The sequence below is a fragment of the Phasianus colchicus genome, chromosome 7 (assembly GCF_987193195.1).
Source record: "Phasianus colchicus chromosome 7, bPhaCol1.hap1.1, whole genome shotgun sequence".
Taxonomy (NCBI): Eukaryota; Metazoa; Chordata; class Aves; order Galliformes; family Phasianidae; genus Phasianus; species Phasianus colchicus.
Genome location: NC_143442.1, coordinates 6,021,078 through 6,044,702, shown reverse-complemented (window position 1 = coordinate 6,044,702; position 23,625 = coordinate 6,021,078). Strand labels below are relative to the sequence as shown.

The following is a 23,625-nucleotide window of genomic DNA, read 5'->3' as shown; positions in this document are numbered from 1 at the left end:
GCTTCTCGTAACCCACCTTTCCATGAAGCATTAAAACAGCCACACCTATTTGGTGCCTGTCCTGTATGTAGCTCTGAAAGCTGTGCCTTCAGACTGCTCATCTATTGTGGCAGACATTCATTATCTGCTTGACTTTGTTCTTCTTTTCTCTTGGTGCCACTGACTCCAGTACGAAAGCTGATACTACTAAAAATAAAAATGCCGTATTTCATATATGGAAAAAGCTGTCCCTTATTTGCAGTTGCAGTACTCTGGTAGAGATTATATAATTCAGAATTTGTTTGGTGCTTTTTATCTTTCCCCTGAGTTAGGTTTGCTTTTGTGGTGCTGTGTAAAAACAGTACTACCACCACGCTTACACAGTCTTCTTTATAACGAAGAATAGGAAATGGATTAATTCATCTAACTGGGTTTGATCTGATCTGCAGTGTCTTTTATTAACTCGGGGCATAGGAATACATAATGAGCAGCAGTAAAAAGTGTTCAGATATCCTGAAAGTCCAATGTTAATTATGATTACAAAAATTGCACCTGGGACACTTCTCCTGATTTATTTTTTTGCTATCTTCCTCCTTTTAAAAAATGGCCATCTGAAGGAAGAAAAACATTTCCAAGTAATTTGAAGTACAAATCATACCATGTGCATATTAATGGCAAAGAGTGAGAAAACAAATCGTAGGTGAGCCGTAGTTTTGACAGGTCTACATTCACATGCCTCAAGTATCTACTTTTAGATAGGATAAAAATTTGTACAGAATTATGTAATACTTTTTAGGAAGGGTGCAATATATCATTAAGGACATTTTGTAGCATAGTTTGATCACTTCCTATTGACACTGGAGTGGATGGCTTGTTTCTAGTACAAGCTTGCTCTCACGCTTTGTTCCATAAGAAGCAGACAGTAAATGTGTCCATGTGTTTTTATGCAATCGCTCCATTTTTAAGTCTGGATTTTCATTTTTTGAAAATGTTCTCTATTCCTCTATAGGCTTTATTCCAGATGCTGTGCAGGCAGGCTGGTTCACATCCCCACGGTACAGAGAACAGAAAAAGACGGCTTCTTTACCCATCTTGCTGAAGATAGACCTGCCTGTAGTATGTGGCTTTATGCCCAGCTCTGCTGGAGCTGGCTGTTGCATTGCAAGGCTTGCCAAAATTATGCACAATAACAAGCTCCAATCTACATAACACCTGGCCTGTACAAACCAGGTCATTATGAACTTGATCCAAGCTGTCATTCAAGTAGCTTTGTTATTCTCTTCTTAGTCCAAGCCAGTCATCCACAAGGAAGGCTTAATGCTTCCAACACTTGCAGTGCTTGGGTACCGGTTTCCTTTCTTTGAGTTCTGCAAAGCAGGCCCACTCCATGTAACAGGAGGATCAGAAACAGCAGGAGTAAGAAGAAACAACAAGTGATAGGGGCTGAAGAAAAATAAAAGCTGAAGAGGTTACTCCTTGTTTTGCTATCTTTCCAAGCTCCTTCATACTCTACGTCTGTGCTATACTTTCCTATGGCTGCTGCTTGTTTTTTTACTTCAACTCTTCCACTCAAATTAGAAAAGCACACTTATCTCCTGTATTTACTTCCTGCTTTTTTCCTACCTGTCTTTCAGGTAACATACATTCCTCCACACAGTCCTTGAAGAACACTGAAATTTCAAAGAAGAGAATCAAAGGCAGAACGCCTGCGATGAAGGGAGCGGGCATTCAGCCTACTGCTGGACAGACCTCTCATCTCCCTCTCGTGCTGCCTCTGCTGTGGATCAGTGCTGCAGGGGCTCAGGCTGCCATTCTCAGCACTACACCAGCAGCATTAATGCAGCCCGGGCACTGACAAGCTGAGCTAAGACTTGCAACAGCGCTGCTTCAACTCAAAGTAACATGTGGTGCAAAAAAAAAATCTCTTCTTGGCAGAGGACACAACACAGAGAGGGCAAACAGATGGGGACTGCCTCTACTCTGGTCAGGAAAAATAGAAGTGTCGTTTGTGAAAAAACCCTGGCATTTCAAGAGCCGCATTCCATTGTGTCAGACAAAATGAGACCTTTCACAACTTACCGATGGGTGGGCGAGCGGTGGAGCTGGGGCTGGCCCAGCCCAGGTGAGCGCCCTCTGGCACTGACTGCAGAGCACTCAGGCTCGTGTTCCCTGGCCTCAGGCACCTCCTGGAGAAATCTGTTTTCAAAAAGTCACCTTTGAGGAAGCATTTCTGCTTGGCACATACAACTTCTATCACGAAAGCTGCTTGAAGCACTCCTGATCAGATGGCACGTGCTTTCTGGTGGGCTTTTCTTTCCCAGGTGACTTCCAGGAAGATGTCTTGTCACCAGTGAGAGCAACGGGCACAGCTGGAAGCAGGAAACCCACCTTTCAGTCCTGGACTGCATGCCCTATGCTTATACATCATCATCTCTCTGCCTCCATTTCCATTCTGCTTCCTATTTCCCTCCTTTGTAAGAGAGAAACACATTTATTTCACCTAGCACCATGCAGTCCTGGTGTCATTTGATGTCTGTGGATGCTATGGTAATATGAATAGCCATTGCAGAGCATTTTCTGATACTAAAAAAATTACATAAAGAGAAAACAAAATGCAAAACACGAGTGGTAACTCACAGAAAGCATTATATACATTGTTCTTGTTGGAAAACGTGTCTGGTGAGCTAAATGTCAGAGGCTGAATGCGGTGTCCTGGGGTGCAGGTGAGTGCCAAAGTGAGCAGTAGGTCCTGGCTGGCATCTGGCATTCCAACACAGGAGCCTTGGGTCCGTGGTGCCATGTCTCTCTCTCAGTAGTCACAATTTGCTTCACACTTTAGAGTGTGAGAGTGAACCTTCTGTGAGAATGCAGGAATAAAATCCATGAAAAGGTGAATAAATATTGCAGTAATTTCATTGTGTGTACTTGGTAAGCCGGATACATGCATTAATTTTTTTCTGAATAATCCTTTAATTTAGAGACTGGTTTACAAAATAATGTTGGTTGCAGTGAATAATGCCTATTTGAATTTCTAAACAGCGCCGATAGGCTGAGATCGTTCAGTTTGCGCATTTGAAAAGTGATGGATTCAGTACCACCCTTCCTCCTCTTCCTGCAATCAATAAATATTCCCTTCCTAATCGCCGGCCTCAGCCATTTGGCCATGTCCTGCACTAATTGCATTCCACAAGATAGCAGATGACTGCGATGACTTCGAAAGTCAGCGGGACAGCGTTCCCCGGGCAGAGCTCGCAGCGTTGGCATCGCCTCAGGTGCGGGCACGGCGTCTGAGCACCGCGTGAGTGACTCCGGGGCTGCGTGAACCTGCCGCTGGAACGCGGCGGTGAGCGTTTGATAAGGCGTGCGGGGAAGTCGGTCTCCTTTTAGCCTACGCGTCTAAAACAACTTTCCACGGGACCTCCGAGAGGTCTGGGGCCACCCGCCCGGACAACCGCCCTCAGCGCGGAGCCGGGCAGCGCCGCCCGCCCCGGAGCCGCACGGCAGAGGGCGTCAGACGGCGGCGGTAGCTCCGGCGGAGCCGAGCCCCGCCGGCGTGTCAGGGCCGGGATGGGCGGGCGGCTGCCGAGCCTCCATCTTCGCTCCGCCCGCCCGAGGCAGCGCGTCCCTCCGCGCCGAGCGCGCGCTCCGCCCGCGGCAGCGCCCGGCGCCGCCCCGACCGCCCGGGCTCGCCCGCGGCGCCGGCTCCGCAGAGCTGCCCGCTGCAGCGCTCCCAGCCCGCGCCGGGCTGCCAGCAGGTGCGGCGGGAGGCGCGCGGGGGGTCGCGGCCGGGCGGGGCCGCGAGAGCGGCGCGCGGCAGAAGTTGCTGCGGCTGCGGGACGGCGCCGGCCGCTCGGTGCGCGGGGCGGGACGGGGATCAGCGGGGCGCTGGAAGGCGGCGGATGCCGCCGCTGCTGCAGCAAACTCCGGCTGGGAAAAGTAGCGGGGCTGCGGCGGCGGGTCCCCCCGGTGCCGCGCTCCGTTGGCGCGGGATGGCCCGCCCCCGGCGCGGAGGTGTCGGAGGGGTTGGTGTCCGCCCAGTGATGCTCCGGGCGGTGCTGTGTGCCAGGTAACGCGCTTCGCCGCAAGCGCGCACCCCGAGTTTGCCGCGCGCGTGTGTCCGTCCGTCCGTCCGTCCGGCGTCTCGCGGCGCTCCCAAGGTCAGGAGCGAGCCGGGCGGCACGCGCTGCCCGCTGACCTCTGCGACCTGCGCTTCGCTTTGGAACAAGCGAGGTGTTCTGTGAATGAGCGAGCCCGCTGCGGGCACCTGTGGGCGGGTGTGAGGGACGGAGCTGCCGCCGCTTTGGGACCCGGAAACTTTTCTTTTTCCCGGATTGCAGCGTGTTTAAAACCGTTTTCTGAGGAATCAGAAATAAACGCTGCTCGCGAGTAAGCTGCCTCGCCGCGATCGCGTTTCACAGATCCGCTTTCACTCCGATAATGGAAGAGCAGCATAGCCGTTGAGCTCCATCTGTATGCATTAGGAGAGGCGGCTGATGTGTACCCTGGGGCCATATTATTTGCTATTTCATTACTTCGGGATCGGTAATGACATTCGGGAGAACTGCATGCGTAGCGACCGCTTTCTAGGGACGTCCCTTCACTAGAAAGCTCTCCGCTAAGGATCGCGCTGCTGCTGCGCGGCTGCCGGCACGCTGCCCTGCTAGGAGGCACTCGTGCTGCTCGTGCCCGCTGCCGGCAGCGCACAAGTTGTGGGGTTTGCTGGCAGCGGCGTGGCTTTGTGGGGAATCCCGGAGCTCTCCTCGTGCTTCGCTATCCACGCTTTTTCTTTTTTTTTTTTTTTTCGTTTTTCCTTACCGGTTTTCAGGCTGAGCGGCACAGCTCTCCTGCCTGCTTCCAGCGCTCGCTCCTTCTGTTTGCACCGAGCTGTCACCGCGGCTGGCAGCAGGAGAGCCTGCGAGGAGGCAAAGCTGGAGCGGGCGGAACGTGCCGGAGCTGCAGGTATCGCGCCGGGCTGCAGGGAGGCGCGAGGGAGCCCTGGGTGCCGCGCTAAGGCTGCTTTGGGTTGCCAGCAGCTGCCGGCTGGTGGGAAGGGAAGGATGGAAGATGAGCTGTGACGGGAACTTTCCCACCCAGGTGTCCAAGGCAACTGAGCTTGTTGGGCTGCGCAGGCTGGGAAAGAGTGGGATAAGTAAATAATACAAATTATAAATACCCTGAGTTGGCAGTGCTGCAGTGATAACACAAATGCATATCTGTTCTGCTTCCCTGCCCTGCTGCTTGCACCCACCCACCTCAGCTGGAAGGGATTATGAAAGCTGAGCAACAGGGGTGCTGTTGCTGATTAACAAGGTGGTGGGAATGCCTACAGGCTGTTGCTCAGCACGGTGAGCTCTCTGTTGTAGGTATACTCTGTGCTTTATCTGTGTGTATTGTACCAGGGGTCAGTGCTGTGGATGGGCTGGGTGAGGGGAAACTGCTTGAGACTGAAGGAGGAACTTGAGGTGCTCTGTAGCTAATGGATGATGTCCTGCCAGCTTGTGTTCAACAAGTGTGTAGCTGGGCTGTCAGTTGTTAGGAACTTTCTTGAGTCTTGGGCTTGTTTCAGTGTTGGGTGACAAAAGCATGGTTTTCCCAAAACATGGCATTGCTGTTAGAGAATGCAGTAGGAAGGAGATGAAGATTTCTGTTCTAGCCATGGCTTGCAGGCTCCTGTGCTATCAGTGCAGCTGGGAACAACTGGGAGTGGGTGCTGATGTGATTTGCTGCCAGCCTCGGGTGTTTAGCAGCTGCAGGTGGGCTGTCCTGCCTCGCTGTAGTTGAGTCTCATAATAGGACAGAATCTGGCTAAAAACCTCTGTGCTGTCATAGAAGTGCCACATCCCAGGTACTTCCACACCTGAGTTTACTCCTGAGGTGGCATTTAGGATGTTAGTGGCATTACTTGTGTGGCTGTTTGCTCTGGTGCCCGTGTCCCATTTTGTCCAGACCTCCTTCCATGCTGATGGGGAAGTGGGTGCTGTGGTAGGAGAAACAGGTAAAGCACCTCAGATCAAATAAAGTGCTGTTAATCTGAGAAATCCCAGGGAGTTGTGCCAGGAGACAGCAAAAAAGTTGTGTTGGTGGAGTTAACCAGGAGCTCTGAGTGTTGCTGTGCTCTTCAAGCCGCAGAAGTCTGGGCTCTGTATCACTGACAGCGTTCCGCTGAGCTCCTGGCTCTGAGCAGATGGCTTGCTGTGTGCTGTCCTGGCTGGAATATGAAATGCTAAAAGCTTCTGCTAGCCCAGGGCACGCTGCTTACCATAAATGTGCTGGTAATGTTCTTTTTGAGTGCCTTTCCTTAAGTCATCTTTAGGCATTCCTTTGTATTTCTGCTGTGCTTAGTTTTAAACTCTTGAGTATTAAGGACGTGCTGCATCACTTTTCTTTGCAATGCTTTCAGTTATAGTTCCTTTTTATGATTTTTATTTGCTAAGCTTTTGTTATTTAGATTGAAGCAAAACCTGCTTTTTTTTTTTTTTTTTGAAAGCTTTTCATTGTTTCTCTCTCTTCTCACACACTTCGTTGCATGCACGGTGTGTCGCGTCCGTTTAGGCTGTCTGTATGCTGGGCAGTTTGGGACAGCACTGGAGGAGGAGGCAGTGAGTATTTTTGAAGTGCTGGAGTAACATGGCAGCCTTCTGTTCCCATGGACAGAAGGCCACTTGTACCTCCTGGTCTGGCACAGCCTTATGGAAGGAATATGGCCTGGAGTGATCTCCTCAGTTGTTGGGTGGAGCTGAGGCAGGTTGTGATCCATCTCCCACAGTGGCTGATAACTCACGTTGGCGTTTTAGCATGCTGCAAAAGCAGCCTGGCTTTCTGTTTGTTGTGTGAAAAGGAGGTTGGGTAGAGAACTCACCATTATAGGGTTTGTAGGAGTTCGTGTTTATACATGCATGGCATGACAGTGGTATTTGGTCACTAGGTAGAGATTTTTGTCTTTGCTCAGTGGGAGAGGCTGTTACCAGCCATCAGAGAGCAGCAGTGCAGTGGGAGCAGAGTTACCACAGTGTGGGGCAGTGGTTCCTGGGGCACTGTTCCAATGGGCACAGACCTCTGTGTTCTGAGGTGCCTGGGAAGCACATATTTAGGGATCTGCGGTTCTGTTTGGGTACTTCTAGTAAGCACAACATACAGCTTTACATGGTGGAGCTGGTGAGAGCCATCTCCAGTGATGATGCGTGGTTCATATTGCACCAGTATACCTTGAGTGGTAGCAGTTGTTTCACTAATGTGTGATACTCATCTGGAAAGAGAAGACTTGGGTGGTGAGGGCAGCTTGGTAGGTGAGGCCAGTTTATTTTACAAACCACCCCAACAGAAACACACAATAGAACTTTGTTCTGTTTTGCTAATTAAAATTTTAGCTATGCTTCATCCTCTTCTAAAACAGCCGGGAGGATAACCTGCCTTGTTTAAGAATATGCACTGAGTTATACAGTTGTTAATAAAAGAGAGAATGTACCCACATCAAGAAGGCAGTGGATGGGAGAGCTGCGTGCGGGTGCAGCGCTATAGAGGTGAGTGCCATGCTGCTGTTAGTGAATGGGGCTGAAGCTCTGGTCTGTGTGTGTGGGGGCTGCTCAGTGCTGTTCTGCATCTGTGTGCATTGAGGCAGCTCCTCCAACACGCTGCTGAGGCTCAGCGTGGATGATTTCTATTCTGGAGAGTAACTTGTCAGGAAATGAGCAGCAGTACGCTCCGTGTGTCCGACAGTAGCACAGACAGGTCCAGAGAAAGGCTTTGTTTTGGGGGTGAAGTAATTTTGAACTTTCCATCAATAAAAAAAAAAAAGATTTTTTTTCTCCCCATTTAAAGTACTTTAGTGGTTGTGTTAAACAGAGAGGGGCAGAGCTTTGGTGAGGACAAAGCTTTGCTCGTGGGGAGAGTTTCCAGTGAGAGATCTCCACCTTTAGGAGGATTACAATGATTTGGCATCTTGTAAGCATTGTCAAAGAGTTGCAAGATTTCATTGCAATGGCTTTAAGTAAAACTTTCATTCAAAATGTAAATTAAAAAAATAATCAGAAGGTTAAATTTGCCCAGAATGAAACAGTCTTTCTTTTGGAATAAAACCTGACAGTGTCTGAGGGAAAGTGTTCGGATTGCTTTCTGGTAAAAGCTGGAAAGAAAATAAGCATTCGGTTCTTGTTCAGTTCTTTTTGCTCAGTTTTGTGTGGTTTTTTTTTTTTTTCCTTCCCTATTTTTGCAGTTGGTCAATTGAACAGAGAAGCCCATTAATCTTATGGACCAGCTCTGAGAGCCTTGAGGATTGCTGTCTTCCTGTTATTTCAGCTTTTGGGCTGAGCTGCACGTGGCTCTTCTTTTCAACCATCAGCCCTAGATGAAGTATCAGAGACATACACTTGATAGAGTAACTCTCCAACAAGGGTTTCTGAGGCTTTCGTTGACAATTCACATCATGCTGCGTTCTCTCCTGTGTCTGTGGGGCTCAGGGCTGGAGTGAGGTGGAGTCTCATTTTGGTGTGTGCTGTAGTTCTTGAGGGATTCGCATGCTGAGATGATGCACTGCATGGAGGCTGACCTGGTGGGAGAATGGGCAAATGTGGGGAAGCTTTATGAGCTGGCGGGGGGTGGGTGAGACACATACGTGGCTCGTAGGAGGGAAAACAGTAGGATGTGTCTAAAATAATAGGAAGTTGCTCAGCAGTTTGCAAAGATGATGGAAATCTGGCGTGGGGATGAGAAGAAGGGGTTGGTGCGTGAATGACGGCCGTGAGATGGTGGCAATTTGGAGCTGATTGACGATGACAGGAAGGAGCTCTGGTGAGTGAAAGCAAGAAGGAGAAGGGGCAAACGAGAAGGCTGGTGTCGAGAAGTGGGATCGGACTGCGGATGTGAGCAGAAAGCCGATGGATTGAAACCTCTGAGTGACAAGGAGCGAAGAAAAGACGTGAAAAAGAGACATGATGCGGCTTCGATTTTAGTGAGCTGCAACAAAGAGGATGTTTTATGTCACTCTGATCATGATGGAAATAGGAGCTGGGAAGGAGAGGAGAAACCTTAATGAACAAATGGGATGGAGACAGAGATGGCGTGTCAAGTGACTCGTTCCCTATAAAATAAAATAATAACAAAAAAAGGATGCTCCCACCCTTCCAGAATCCAAGCCGTCCACCCTCCAACCCATTTTATATATTTAGGCACATCAGTGATAATATATCACGTCAAATGCGTTTGATATATCTGCTTATATCATGTCTAATCTTGGCAGGAACTATAACAGTAATTACATTTCCTGTCAGGCTGATCGCCTCTCCCTGCGCCTGAGCCCAGCACTCTGTATACGTGGGTGCAGCTTTTCTTCTGGATATTCGGGTGACTCTCAGCTCTGCAGTGCCCTCTCTCTGGTTCCAGAGGAGTTTTATAGCCAAAAATAGTCTTCCAAATTAGCAATAGTGACGTCCGTATCAGGGCTGTTTAAGACAGAAGAATATTGATGATTAACTTACGATGATTAATTTTTTTGAGACTGGAAGCGAGAAAATGTATTTGTGTTTTTTGTGTGTGTGTGTGCAGGGGGATTGCCTTGTAAAAACATGCATTAATTACACTTCCAAAGGAAGGTGCCAGATGCCTTTGTGGGGCACGTCTGAAGATGACATGCTGAGGCTTTTCTCCATGTTTGGTGGTATTATAACAAATATTAGGCAAAAACAACAAATAATAACGACATTTCTGAGGAAAAGGAGGGAAGGTGGAAATGGAATGAAGAGTGATGGCAATGGAAGTGAAGGATGTTGCCCCCAGCAACATGAGCATAACCCAGCAATGCCATGCTCCTGCAGGGGGTGCAGCATGGGATGCACAACTTTATGCCACTGTGAAAGTATTTTCCAAGTTAAAAATACCTCTGGAACGGAGAGCATCAGAACTGCAGCAGTGGAGGAAATGGGGGGAGCAGCTGGTCCTGGGGAGAAGAGCAGGTTTGGAGGGGAAAGCTCTGGGAATTACTGCTCTGAAAGGCTGGTTTGTGGTTAGGATTAATGTCCCTCTGTCTTTGGGAAGATTCAAATAGTTCCCAGTTTGTGCTATACTTAAAAGGAAAAATGTGAATAACCCTTCTGGGACTGAGAGCTAAAGGTCAGAGATTGTGAACAGCAGCATTAATTGCTGCACTAAAAGGAAAACCCATCGGCATCTTTAATGGCTTGCCTATGGATGAGAGCTGTACTCATGCTGGTGAGTGATGACACAGCAAGATTCCAAGAGAGGGGACAGTTTTTCCCTTGTTACTCCATGATAGGAACCATCATGCTGATAACATGGGTGTTAGCTGTCTGCAGGCTGGAACGAGATGGTTGTGGAGGTCCCACATGAAGCATTGGGGTGTTATTTCGGTTGTATGCTGTGTTTAATACTCAGTATTCCAAGAAATGCTAACCGTAGGATGTAGGCACTGTGGGGCCTTGTGCCATCCAGTGCTGACAGCACGCTTTGGTTTATTTAAATTAGATGTTGAAATTTTGGTTAAAAAGTTCTGGCTGTGTTGTTGGCACCCTTCCAGTAAGTGATGCCACAGCGGGTCTCCCATCCTCAGGTCGGCATCTTTGTGTTTGCAAGTTAGTTTCTGTTCTCTCTGTTTGGTGTTTGGATGCTACTGACTTGTTAAAAAGCCCCATTGGTTTAGGATACAGGAGTTATCCTGCGTGTGCTCGCACTGCTCTGCTGAGTGCTCGTCACTGGCTCAGCTGCACTGGGAGAATGTGAATACTGGGGGAAGCAGTGATGTATGGGAGGACTTGCTGTTGCAGTGGATTGCTGTGTGTATGATTTTGTATAATGATAATGAAGCTATTTCTGCTTTTCTTCTCTCACTGACATATTCAGTGAATTAATGCATGTTTACTTATGCAAGCAAGGGTCTTGGAAATCAGAAATTTCCCTGCGTTGCTGAAGGGATTCATTTATTTCTTATTTCTACAGCTCTGTTTGCAAAAGAACCCTTTGCAGAGTCACTTGTTGCTAAAACTGAGTCGGGCTGTGCTCAGCCCTGTGCTGCTGTCAGCACTCCCTGCTGCTGTGTTCCTCGTAGGAAGCTGCTGTCTCTGGGGAGGGAGGGGAGTTGGGGGGGAATACAGTGGTTTGCGAACAAGTTGTTTTTTTTTTTAATAATATTTAAATTGGTTTAACTTTGTAGCAACAGGTGGCAGACTTTATTATTTTGCAACTCTTTATTTTGGATATGCTGTGGAAAATTATTTAGATTTGGCTGTTGCAGTCATTTGGGAAAAAAGTAATTGCATGCCGACTGTGTTTTAGACTTAGCTAATAGCAGCTTGCCTTCACCAGTGCAGCTTCTAGCAAATCCTGTTGGACTGTGCGATGATGTGCTTGGATTAAGTTTCCTCCCTATTGTGCATTCTACAGCAAAACGCATTTTCTGTTAGGCTGGTGGATAGTTGTATGGGATGGATTTTGTTTGCTTTTGAACTAGCAGAAGCCTCCTAGGCAGTTCCATCAAATCTCTGCAAGCAGAGCCTGGCTCCTGTCCCCTCCCTGCCAGATGCTGCTCCGTGGGGCTCTGGGCCAACGTGAGCAAAGGTCGAAGGTAGGACATGGTTTGGTGCTGATTCTCTTGGTGGATCACAGAACCATAGAATGGCCTGGGTTGTAAATGACCACAATGCTCATCTAGTTTCAACCCCCTGCTTTGTGCAGGGTCATCAACCAGCAGACCAGGCTGCACAGAGCCACATCCAGGGATGGGGCATCCACAGCCTCCTTGGGCAACCTGTTCCAGTGCATCACCACCCTCTGTGTGAATGGTGCATGGTAAGCAAAACGGGACTCTGAATGCTAAAGAAGGTTAAAAATTTGTTTCCAAAGAGAAATACTTTGACTCTAGCAATAGCCTTAGAGTGTGTAAGCAATCTTGATTTCTTGCACTTCCCTGTTTACCTGTCAGAACAGGATTCTGTACAGATAGTGGGTCTTCCTTACTGCAGCCAATGTGAATGAGGAGGGGCAGTGCATCGCTTGACCTCACTTGTAGGTACTTAAGGTATTTCCCCGCAGCAGCGTACTTCAGAAGTTGCATCTCGTGGTGGTTTGGCAGCATTGACCCACGTGCTCAGGCCCTGAAGGCAGTGCCTCAGGCCTGCCCTTCTCACTGTAGCCTGAGGTTTTGTGCTGCTGAGTTCTGTAAGCACACGCTGCCGAAAATATTTGCCTTTTCAGTGGGTTCAGATCTCCCAGAATAAATAGCTGCAGGTTGAAGTACTGGCAGCCCAGCTCTGTGGATTACTCTCGTTTGTTTGGTATCTGGGGATGCTGCTGGCAGAGCTGGAAGCTCTGAGCTGATCGGTATCAAGCTTTTAAAAGGAATAGCAGAAGTGTGAGTGTCAAATTCTGCAGAAGATCTGAATATCTCTTTTTTTTGATGTGAACTTGCCTGAAATGTTTAAAGTAATGTTATAACTAATGTCTGACCTTTTAATTAAAACTTTGCTGGTTTTGTCAAGGTATTTTCCACCGTAATGCTCTTACTGGCAGAGCTTTTTGTATTCTCCTCAACGGGTAAATGATTAATGGTCTCAGCACTGCCTTCTGGATCACCTTGTAAGAGGTCTCCTTCATCAATCTGGCAAGGGGATTGTATGGCAGTTTGCACCCTAATTACAGTCCCCAGCTGGGGATGTGCTGCTTAACAGATGACTTGGAGTGGAAGTGTGGTCGGCTCACGTATAGACGGCCGCGGAGTTGTATGATGCTCAGCTGCAACAATTTGATTTCCTTCCTGGAAAAAAAAATTCGCTTCAATATAAACAGCGTGGCAGACAAAAGCGGTTAGCTGGAATTAACTCTGTAACTTAAAGGTTTAATAATAACAGCAGTTCTGCCTCTCCCCGTTTTCATCTCTTCCTTCCCTTTCTCTTGCAGTTTTACAGACGAAGGCAGTACTGCAAGCCAGAAATTGTATTAGCAGCAGAAACATTAAGGTATTCTACAGGGCAAAACAAAAGTGATTCAAAAGGTGCTGTTATAGATAATAAGTTTTAGCATTGAACGCTTTACCCAGAAGACAGCAGATTACTTCTTCTAGTGGCCTGTCATTATTGTTGGCCTTGTTTTTTTTGCTCCTGGCTCGTCTGTGGTGTGATGCTGGCTGTCAATTAAGATGTATTTCTGATGGAGCTATCAAGACAACTGCCCCGCTTCCACCAGGCGTGTTGCTGACCGTGCACGTGTGTGCTGTTGCTCAGGCTGATGCATCTGAGTGTGCTGCTCAGGAACAGCTTAGTTAAGGACTGGAGGATAGTTGGCACAGCACCCAGGAGGGCTGGGAGCAAGGTGCCCATTCTGGTAGCTGGCTGTGAGGAGATGAGGTGCTTGGGAAGGATGTCATTTCTGAATTGTTTTGCTTGCATATCAGTGTTATAGCAGATAATATTGCCCAACCAGACAAAGGGGTGAATATATTGGTAATCTGTAAAACAAAACTGTCTTTTTTTTAAATTTTAGTAAGAAGTCTGTGATTTATCTAAGTACTGCTAATTCCCTACCATGTACTTGGAGGATAAAGACAGTGGAAAGGGGCACTGGAGACTGAAGCTGGGCATAGGAAGCGAGTGCAATTTGTGGCTATATCCCAAAAAACTGGACTTGAAGACTAACGTTTAAGGCAGTAGTAATGGTTGTGTGGTAGAAGTGTGGGTGCGACTAACCTCCTTTGACTAACTTGGAGAGGGAAGGAGAAGAAGCCTTGTGACTCAGTGAAGGAGTTGAGCTACGTTCAAATGCTGCAAGGTGTTACCAAGTGTTGGGAGTCTGCTCTCAAGCTCATGTCACAGAGGATGGACGAGGGCAGATAGGCGTGTGTGAGGGAGGAACTTGTCACTGCCTTGTGCCTGATTTACAAGAAATCCATGTACAGTATTTTCATCCTTAGAGATGATCAGATAATAGTTTGTTATGGTGCACTTACTCTACTGGGTTTCCTTCTCCATGCCAAATGTAAGGATTGATTCCAGAACTGCTATACAAAACATCTACTATCAGAAATTGTATGTACTGTGAAATAGAATCTCTTCTGAGAGGTCATCTGGAACGCTCTGCTTTCTTCATTCCAAGTTTTTGATCAAAACTCGTGGTTTCCTGATGTTTTGATTTCTGTATGCTCCTTCAGCTCCCATCTAGGGAAAGCAGCCCTTCCATTCCTCGTCCTTTCGGCTGAAAATTGAAGGCAGTCTATATCTTCTGTTTTTCCTTCTTGTTAAAAACTCAACGCAGTGCTTCCTCTGTATCTGTCTTTCAGATGGGATGGCACCATGGTTCGATGTTTGCATGAGCATTCATCATCCCTCAGTTTGCAGAAGCAATTGGAAGCAAATGATCCAGGTTGCTGCAATTTCTCATATTTTGTGTCCTTTCCAGTTGTGCAGCTGGAGCTCCTTCCCTGAGCTGCACTGACACACGGTGAGGCAGCACACCTCATGCAGCAGCCCCGTTAATTGTTGGCTGTGCTGCCTTTTGCCCAGCGTAGTTTGAGCAGGGTTGCTCCCTCAGGTTTTGTTCCAGGACAAATGCACCGTAGGTACTTGAGAGAGGAAAGCATTTTCTCCTAAATTACTTTAGCAAATGGAAGCTTTTTTTTTTTTTTTTTACTCAGGCTGAAGACTTTGTCTTGGCTGCAAGCCTGGGAGATTTAAACATTTGCTGTTCCTTTTATTGTTCAGACCTGTGCTGCATATTTTAAGGGAGCAAGCAGTCTGTCAAGTTATTAGAAATCATTACTTTGCTATGGAGTTATTGAATGGATGTGCAAACAGGTGTTTGTCAGGTTTTGCCTTCTGGACTGAATATTTTTGATGTTTCAGGAACTTTTATGTGCAGTCAACCATGGCACTTTGTACAGGAGAACGCTTGATTCAGATTATCCGAGCAATCAGGGAGCAGAGATGTGGCTCTGTGATTCATAATTGAAATTTAGCCTTTAGATTAACTTCATTAGTATGCTGTTGAACAAGGACCGGGTGTTAATAAATGAAAAATCCTTCTGGGTTTCAGCACTGAGTGCCACTGCAGGTCTTTGCAGTCCATTATGAATATTTTATTTTTGCTGTGACAGCATTATTTTAGATTTGAGCATGTTCGTTTTGGTTTTATTTGTCAGAATTGTACGAATGTTTCTGTGAGAGATGGAGAAAGGTTTTGGTCTCAGATAAGGTGAAAAACCAAGTTCTTCTGGGAGAGCTGTGTTTGTGAGCCATTCTGAGATCTGGAAAAGGAATTCTAGAGAACAACCTGAAGTTTCCCTTCCAAATGACATTTCTTCAAGTCACTTCTGAAGAAATAGAAAGTTAACAATCATCTCCACTCATTAGATGATGGGCATGTAAACGTTTGTAAAAATGGACTTGTTTATTCTATTGAGATTAAAAATATTCATTTATTGCTTCTATGTTTGTTTGCTTTGTAAATTTTTGGACTTGATTCTCGTTATTCTTTTTGGATCTGGATTTGCAGTTCAGCAAAGCCTCAGTGGCACTTGACTGCATTTGAATGTGCTGGGACTTCAGGTAGCTGCTTCAAGCTCACTCCATTCCTGGCACCTAATGCTGTCTATCACGTATCTGAGTGCTGCTGCAGATGAGAATTCAGACTTCTGTAGTGGAAGTGTTTTGGGTGGGGAAAAAAAAAAAAAAGGTGAAAGTGGTTGAACTTCCGGCACTTGTGCCATACCTGTTAGGAAGCTGTTATTGTTTCTACTTCTTAAGCTGTTTTCATATTTTTGTGTCATGTTTTTGTATGCCCTGTGTGGCTTTATGGAAGATTTGGATGGATTCTCATCTGTCATACAGCAATACTAAGAAAATATATTCAAGGAAAAAATACTGAGTTACCGGAATGGAAAAGAAGATAATAGGGATTCTTGGTTCCTTTCCATCCTCGGAGATGCTCTTGATCTCCCTAAAGCTGGTATCAGAATGTTTTGAGTTATCTGTACACATGCTCTTCAGTGAAGAGTCGTACACTTGATGTAATTCTGTGTATTTTGAGGTGGCACAGCATCTGCTTCTGCAGGAAAGGATTAGAATTCAGCTTTTTTCTCATTGCAGCCTTGAGAGAGGCTGAACAACAAGCAGGTTGGTGTCGAGTTGTTAAAGGTTGGCAGAAGGTTTGAACTCACAGAAGTCTTGTGTTGCCTTAGAGGAGTTCAGCTCCAGGGAGCTTCGTGGCTTGTGGCAACTGAGCAGCTTTGTTCTGTGACAGACACGCTGCTGATGTCTGAGAGTTTGCAAAGGAAATCTGAAGAGAAAAGCAGAAAGGGTTTGTTACGATGCAAGTGTTTGGTTCAAGTCCTTAAGTAATTGTGAAAAGTGTAGACTGTGATCTCTTGGCATATTTGAATGGAAATACGTATTTTTCTATTATGCTTTTCCGTGAAGGTTTGCAGTATGGAAGGAGGGAGCTTAAAAATACTGGAAGTTATGCCTGAGAAAAATCAGTTTGTAGGAGGCAGTTCAAGATGGATGGAGTTACGTAATTTCCATAATTTCTTTCTGGTTCTAATTAGATGTAATGCACATCACAGAATTCCCTACCACTCAAAAGGAGCTGCTGTCAGGAAAACTGGAATTAAGCTTCAGGGATTGGCTTTGGGGTGCAGGGGGAACTTGACAAGGAAGTCATTGCTAGATCCAGGTTCTCACAGCCACTTCATGGAGGAAGTGAGATGTTTGACTTCCAGATCCAGACAACAATATCTAGAAAGACTGCAGACAAAATAAAAATCATTTTTAGCCTTTATTTCTTTTTTTTCCTTCAAAATTTGGAATATTTGCTATGCTTTTGAGCCAGCACCCACAGCATAAAGTTCTGCATTTAGTTTTAGAAAGGATAGTCTAATCTGTAAAAGTTTGGAATTTTCTGAGACAACTGTGCATAGCGAGGAGAGAGGAATGGAAGGAAATTATTCAGCTATAGAGTTCAGGCAGCGTGTGGCTGCAGTCTGATTGCACAAAATTTGAACAGGCTGCCTGCTTGCAGACCAACAGGTAACCTGGGTTCCCTGGAACTTAAAGTCACGCTCTGTAGATGCTGATGGAGCACCTTGAGAAGGCACTCGAGTAAAGGAAGATGATAGCTTTGCCTCACCTAGGACGGTTTCCAGTAGGAAGATAATATGAGAGAGGTGCAAAAATATCTTGAAGAGTTTTGGGAAAAAGAAAGTCCTGTTTGATTTTCAGGAAACCACTGTTGATGCTGTTCTCCAGCAAGATGCGGGATACATGTAATAAATGCTCTGGGGATGCTCAGGAATCAAATGTGTTCTCCCACGTTTTGTTTTGTGTAATAGAGAACCAGAATTTTTCAGCTCATCCTGTAGCAACCCCAAACCTTGGCAGCTGCAGCTGGGGAACATGTCCAGCCTTTGCACGCCCTAACAGACCTGCAGCCAAGCCAGGGCCCGTGATGCCAGGCTGCAGCTGCCCTTGCTCAACAGATTTGCCACACTTCTGAAAGAGAAATACTTGTCGTTATCCAGGGAACTCAAGATCATGCTTACCTCAGAAGTTACTGCGAAATGCAAGTAGTCATTTATTCATAAAATTCAAAATATGCAGATGTGAGTAAAGGCTTTCATTTCTTCATGTATGTTTACAAAGATTCAGATGGAAAGATTTCTCTCCCTCTTTTTCTACCTGATGTTCTAGAGCGATTCTGAACATAGTGGTGGTGAAGTGTTCCCTCTTCTTGCGTTCCTGGTGCTTCCTGCAGCATTAATTGGGAAGTTCTCATATGCTGGTGGTTATGGTCGGCCTCTCCTTCGAGGTCCACATGGACAGGTTAACCTTTTAATGAAAATCTAGCTTATTATCCAGAGGTTAGTGTGACCATGTGACCATCTACCTTTCTTAAAACAAGCATTACTTTATTTCTTTGGAAATCCAAATGCATATCATTTTCTGCATTTAATTGACTGCTTAATTCTTCCATGCTTCAGTGAAGGCCAAACCCCTCTTCTTCTATCTCTTTGATAGCTCACTGACTAAACCAGTGCAGATGTCTCCTCTGCTAAGTCCTGGTTCACGCTCCATAGTAATGAGGCTACTAGAGAAAAGGTAGTTACATGTATGGAAAATGTACATTTTGTGTTAAAGCTTTTTGGCTGAGACTGCAACATCTGAACAGTTGTCTGACTTGGAGTGGTTGAGCTCAACCATAAATCTTCTAGGAACATTATAATGTACAGATATCATTATTCAAGCTGCAGATGATAGTAGAGCTTAGTTTTTGTGAGATGAATGTGTAGGAAGTAAAACCATGAATGATGATGTCTTGATGCTTGAGCTAAAGACTCCTCCGTGCTTTCTGGTTCTCTGTGCCCTCCTCACCCTCATGACCTCTTGGTAGGATCACAACCAAAAGTGGAAATACCAAAGAGCAAAACACTGAAACTGTCTGAAATCATTGAGAGTCTTCTTGTTGATTTAGGTGTGAACAAGAAAGCTAATGGGTTTGTGTTTAGCTTAAAGTAAATTTCCTGCTATGGAGGCCCTGTCTGGAAATAAACTATTTCGGATACCTTCCTGTTTCTTTAGTGACATAATACTGTAAAGTCTGGAAATCAATATTACTTTGAAGGAATTTTAGGAAAAACGACGAACCTTGAATAGAATCTGTTTCTGGCTTTCAATATTGTTGTTTTGGTAATCCAGATTTTGATTTTTTTTTTTTTCTTCTTTAGTAGTTCATAGAATCACAGCCTTGGCTTACTTGTGAAAAACTTCTGGTTGGTTGTTTCTATTGAAAGAAAGCTTAATCTTTGGATTCACCGATCCTCTCTTCTAGTCAGAGCTGCCACTTACTTCAAGTCAGTTCCGGCATGCTATAAATCAGAGCCTTCTGAGTGGTCAATCAGTGAGTGATTGCATTCTGCAGCACTGGAAGGCAATCTTTCCTGGTTTAAAATTGAAGTAAAGTGATCTGAAAGGACTGAGCACAGCGCTCGGAGCTTGTGAACTCTGCAGCCAACATTTCTGTCATGGGTTGCAGTGGGAGCCTGGGCATGTAGTTGTATATTTATGGTGTAGAAATATAATTTCTGCTTGAGTCTCTGTCTTTTTTTTCCCTTCTTTTTCCTCCTTACCCTCTCCCCCTCTTCTCTCCCCTTTTTTTCTTTTACCATGTTAAAGTTGAGCTCTTTTGTGAATATACTCCAGTATGAAAGTTGCATGTTATTCGACTTCCTGCTACCTGGCAGTACTCAGAGGCAGAAAATCAAGCTCCTTGGTGCTTCTCTCAGATGGAGTTATCAATGCCAATGAAGGTCTAAAAAAAAAAAAAAAAAAAAAAAAAAAATAGTAAAGAAAGTTTGCATTTTCAAAAGCCTTTGACACCTCTGCAGAGAAATTGGAAATAAGTCCAAATGGACCTTTAAGATCTCTTCAAAAGTTTAATAGAATATTGATTTTTCTTTTAAAGTTATAGAAAGCCTTCATGCTGTGCCATGTCTTGTTTCTGCCATTGCCCATAATATGGAAACACTCAAATCCTTTGTGGCTCTGAGTAGCAAATAACAAGCGCATCGTGATGGAACCAGCACTGACCTGTGTTAGTAGTAAAAAGCACTGGGAGATGATGAAGTCCTCTGTGCCTCAGGCTCTGGAAGAGGTGGCATTGCTCTCACATGGAATTCCTGGATCTCAAAGGTAGCGCGTATATTTTGTGTAACCTTTCAGTAATTTCAGCACATGAGAAAGCATTTGAGTGTGATCATACAAAGCATTTTAGCTTATTAAGAAAAAAATACTTTTAAAACATCCACTTTTAAAGTGGGACAAATTACCTAATTACATATAATGGAACAAGTTTTGAGACTTTTGCAATTGTTTCAGAATTAAATATGCTTTAAAAATAACAAGAGATGAAATCCTTTTCCCTGCGGTAGATGAAACAACGAGGATAACTGATAGCAAATCAAAGGGAAGCAGGGATGGTCTTTCATCCCTTTGCCCAGTCGCCGTCTGTGGCTCTTTGGCTGTGGTGTTCTGCTCACTTTGAAATCACCTCAGTTAGGATGGTGTGAAGCTATTGTTGCTATGAGGGAAATGTTTTTGCATGAGAAAAGTGTTTTGTCTGAGAAGGCTTGAAAGATCTTTCTTCAGTAGCAGTTCCAGTTTCAAAAATACAGCCAGCGTCATAGCGTGGGCAAGTAAGGAAATGAAAGAAGTACGTTTGCTGGCTGCATGCTGTATTTTTTTTTTCTTCTTTATTTCTTATCAGAATGACTCTGAAATTCTGTTGGGTTGAAATAACAACCAGGAAATATTTCTGTTTTTCTAATCAGAAAAAAAAAGCAAAATATTCTGTCTGATCTGTAGAATGCACTTGCAGCAATTCCAGCCCAGGGATTCTCTGGGTAGTGAGCAGATCAGGATCCTGAGGCTGCTCTCAGTGTTCAGCAGTGCCTGTCTTATGTCTCTGTATGGTTTATTTGCTGAAAATAATTGTTAGAACACCCAAAACAAAGCACTGCCAGCCCTGGATTCTGTCAGTCAGTGAAGGAGGGGCTCAGGTTATTCTGGAGCTGACACAGCACTCACAGCCACACCTGGGCTGCTGCAGACAGGTGTACTTGGGGTTGGCACAGGCTGCAGCAGCTGAAGGTTTGTCCCAAAACTTTGTTTCTCTGCATGTCTGCCTGCTCTAAATGTATGCATGTATGTTTATGCCAGTATGTTTGAGCAGTTATTTCATTAAAACTTAAATATTTGAAGAAGCTAAATCAAATGAGCTGTGATAACATTGTGTATGGCTGAATTTGCATATTTTGTTTAATAGATGCAAATTTGTTATTGTGTTCAGTTTAATTTGCCATCGTTTACTCTGCTTTATTATTGTTTTGAGTACAGAGAGTTTAAAGCAAGACTGGGCTTCCTGCAAAGCTGAAGAACTGGTGTATGTCTTCTTGCATGTTGAGTCTGATCTTGTAAGTTCTTACTCTTTCCCAGGGCTTTACTGCTGTTATGCAGGAGCCAGCTGGCTGCTTCCAGCTCTTGGCTCCCCTCTACCTCCTCCTTTCTGGGTGCTGCTCAGTACAACTCAGTTTGACCACCACAGTGTTGAAAGAGCATCAGACAGGGATGAGAATGAACTGAAGCCAGCACCTGTAAAACAGCAAGTTAATAATATATTTATAAGGATACTATATATAGGTACTTTGATAGTAATATATAGTATTAAATAATGTATAATGTATTTACAGGAAAGAAGTTTCAGCTCTGCAGAAGCAATTGCATGTACAACTAGTTGGCAGCAAGAGAGTGGCATCCTACATTGTAGATATATAGGTAACATTAGTCTGTATAAAACCAAGTGGAAGATTGGTGTAAATGTCCAGAATGGAATATATACCATCTGAACACTTAATGTGCTTTTGAAGTAGGTTATAAAATCATTAAAAGGAATCTCTGGAGTATTTAGGAGAATGTAAGAGCCTGTGTGACTTTGAACTTGGGAGTCTGAGCACTTTGGTATGAGATGTGTTTGTAAGGGAGATGCAGTGTGTTGGTGAGGTGCTCCTGGAATACTGGAAACATCTCTGCTAAGCGTTGGGCATATTTGTTTGGCCTTTCCTTCCTTTAGTAGAAAGAGCAGTGGTTGTATGTTAAGAGCAGTAAAGGACTCTGGAGACTAAATAATATTTCTGATGATATAGACTCACCAGTGTAGAAGATTGGGCTTCAAATCTGCTAAAGCAGGTGGTCACAGTCAGAAGCCAGAAATCCCTGTGTAAATGTTAACACTTATTAAAATCAGAGTTTTTCTTTTTGTAGTTTCAGCACGTTAAGGGGAGAAGGGGGAAGAAAAGGTTAATCAAATACCAGAATAAATAATATGTTGGTGTATAAGGCAATCATTCCTGTTCCTATTTTTACTCAAAGCTACTAAGCTAAAATTCTGAGTAAGTTTTCTAGCTCATATGTGTAACACCGGTGCTTTGTTTATGAAGCAGCAGCAGAGGTCAGACAGAGTGCTTTGACTCAGGAATTTGTCTCACACATGTGCCCATTTAGGGCAACAGTTGATGTGCTAGTATTTACTCAAAGATGCATCATTCTCAGGTCAGACTTAAGCTGTTTGCTTTAACAGAAAACTATTTCAAGGTTTTTTCTCATTTGAAATAGCATAGTAGGGAAAGAGGAATACATATAAAGTAGCCAGGAGGAGCAGCTGGGTAAAAGGAAGCTGGGGCTCAGCAGTCATGTCCTGTGTATCCAAAGGCTGTGGGGCTGATCCCCTTGATGCTGTGAGACCTGCAGGAGAGGATGTGGGGGCTCATCCCTCACCTGGAACTCTGGGGGGAGGTGCAACCACTGTTAGTTCTTCTGGCCACAAGGTGCTGCTGCTATACCTGTTCTGCCTGTGCACTCCCAATGGTTGGTGCCAAGGAGAAGCAACCACAGTTGCTGGTGAGGACCTAGAGTTACTTCTAGCTTTCCCTTATCAAAGCCCTTATTGCTGTGTCTCAGCTCCAGCCCAGTAACCTCCAAGAGGAAGCCATGACTCAAAACAACCTGATGTTGAGGGTAGTGCCTCGCCTGGTGATGATGATGGATTCACTAATGTTATTTGACATATCTTTATGTTGAAATGTCTGCCTCGATGTTGTGAAGGTTGAGTTCAGAGAAGGTAATCAGTACTTGATCTGAAAAGGTGTTTTCAAAGTTCTTGGTAACTGTTTGGTGGTTCAGCTTGCAGTCGTGTTCTGGCTGTAATTCCAGTTCTAATTACTGCATGCTGGTGGAAACGTCACATGAATATGTGGAAAAGCGAGCAAAAACTCCAAGAGTGAGCAGATTGGGAGTTTGGGAGTTTTGGTCAGTGCTGTGGAATTGCCAGGTGACAGCCTGAACCATTGATTGAGCATCAGGTGAAAGGGCTTAATGAGGGAGCTCAGGTGCAAACAATGCAGCTGAGTGACCAGAAGGGCTGGAATCCACCCCTTCTCACCCTTATTTAAGGGTTAGCAGCTGGGGGAGCAGCATGTTTCTAGTCTGCACTCTTTTGGAACTGTTCCTGGTCGTTGGAAAGGGTGAGACAGTTTTCCTTCTTTATTACCTGCTATTGCTCTCTAGTGCCTGTATCCTGTTTGTGGCCACTGCCATCACCTTCTTTTGCCAGACAGTAAGCTAGAAGACCTCAGATTTATCAAATTACATGTCTAAGTTTTTTTTTTTTTCCACTTAGGCTTATTCAAATTATTGAAATATATGTGGGAAGATGGATATCTTATTTGCAGATGACTTATACAACTAATTTGGAATTTTTTCCCCCTCTGTGTGTGTGGTTATTGTTGCAGAATTAAGGGCACACTGCCTCTAGCAATATTCTTGAAACTTATTTTTCTGAAGGTTTGGTGTACTCATCCTCAGAACTCAAGGAGGTGGAGCAGCCCTGGCATGGCTTTGTGTTCTTTAATTCAGGGTGGAAATACAGTGGATTCCTGGCTGCTTGCTTTAGTTACGCAGTCACTGTTTTTGAAGGTTGCTTGCCCATTAGAAGGGAGTTCCAACACTTATTAGGAAAAATTTCTTCTTTGAAGAACGATGATCTTAGAGGCATTTTCCACCCTTTATGGTTCTATGTGTGGTGGAGCTGGAATTTGTTGCCTCT

The 23,625-nt window shown here is 45.1% G+C and overlaps 2 protein-coding genes across 15 annotated transcripts in view; both read left to right on the top strand.

Moving 5' to 3' along the window:
• Nucleotides 1-3,219, top strand: part of LOC116227292 (uncharacterized) — a 77,384-nt gene extending 74,165 nt beyond the window's left edge. Inside the window, exon 4 of the mRNA XM_090143554.1 lies at nt 1,614-3,219. Coding sequence (XP_089999680.1) covers nt 1,614-1,834 — 221 coding nt within the window. The 3' untranslated portion in view covers nt 1,835-3,219. The remainder of the gene's footprint in view (nt 1-1,613) is intronic.
• Nucleotides 3,220-3,634: 415 nt separating this feature from the next.
• Nucleotides 3,635-23,625, top strand: part of THSD7B (thrombospondin type 1 domain containing 7B) — a 291,273-nt gene continuing 271,282 nt past the window's right edge. For 4 of the 14 annotated variants that reach the window (XM_090143547.1, XM_090143546.1, XM_031590754.2 and 1 more), the window contains exon 1: nt 4,900-5,324. The gene's annotated coding sequence lies outside the window, so the exon portion shown is untranslated. Of the gene's footprint in view, nt 3,735-3,927; nt 4,046-4,585; nt 5,975-20,916; nt 20,939-22,981; nt 23,045-23,625 lie in introns of those variants that run through there. The other 10 variants (XM_090143541.1, XM_090143539.1, XM_090143548.1 and 7 more) reach the window with 10 other exon arrangements.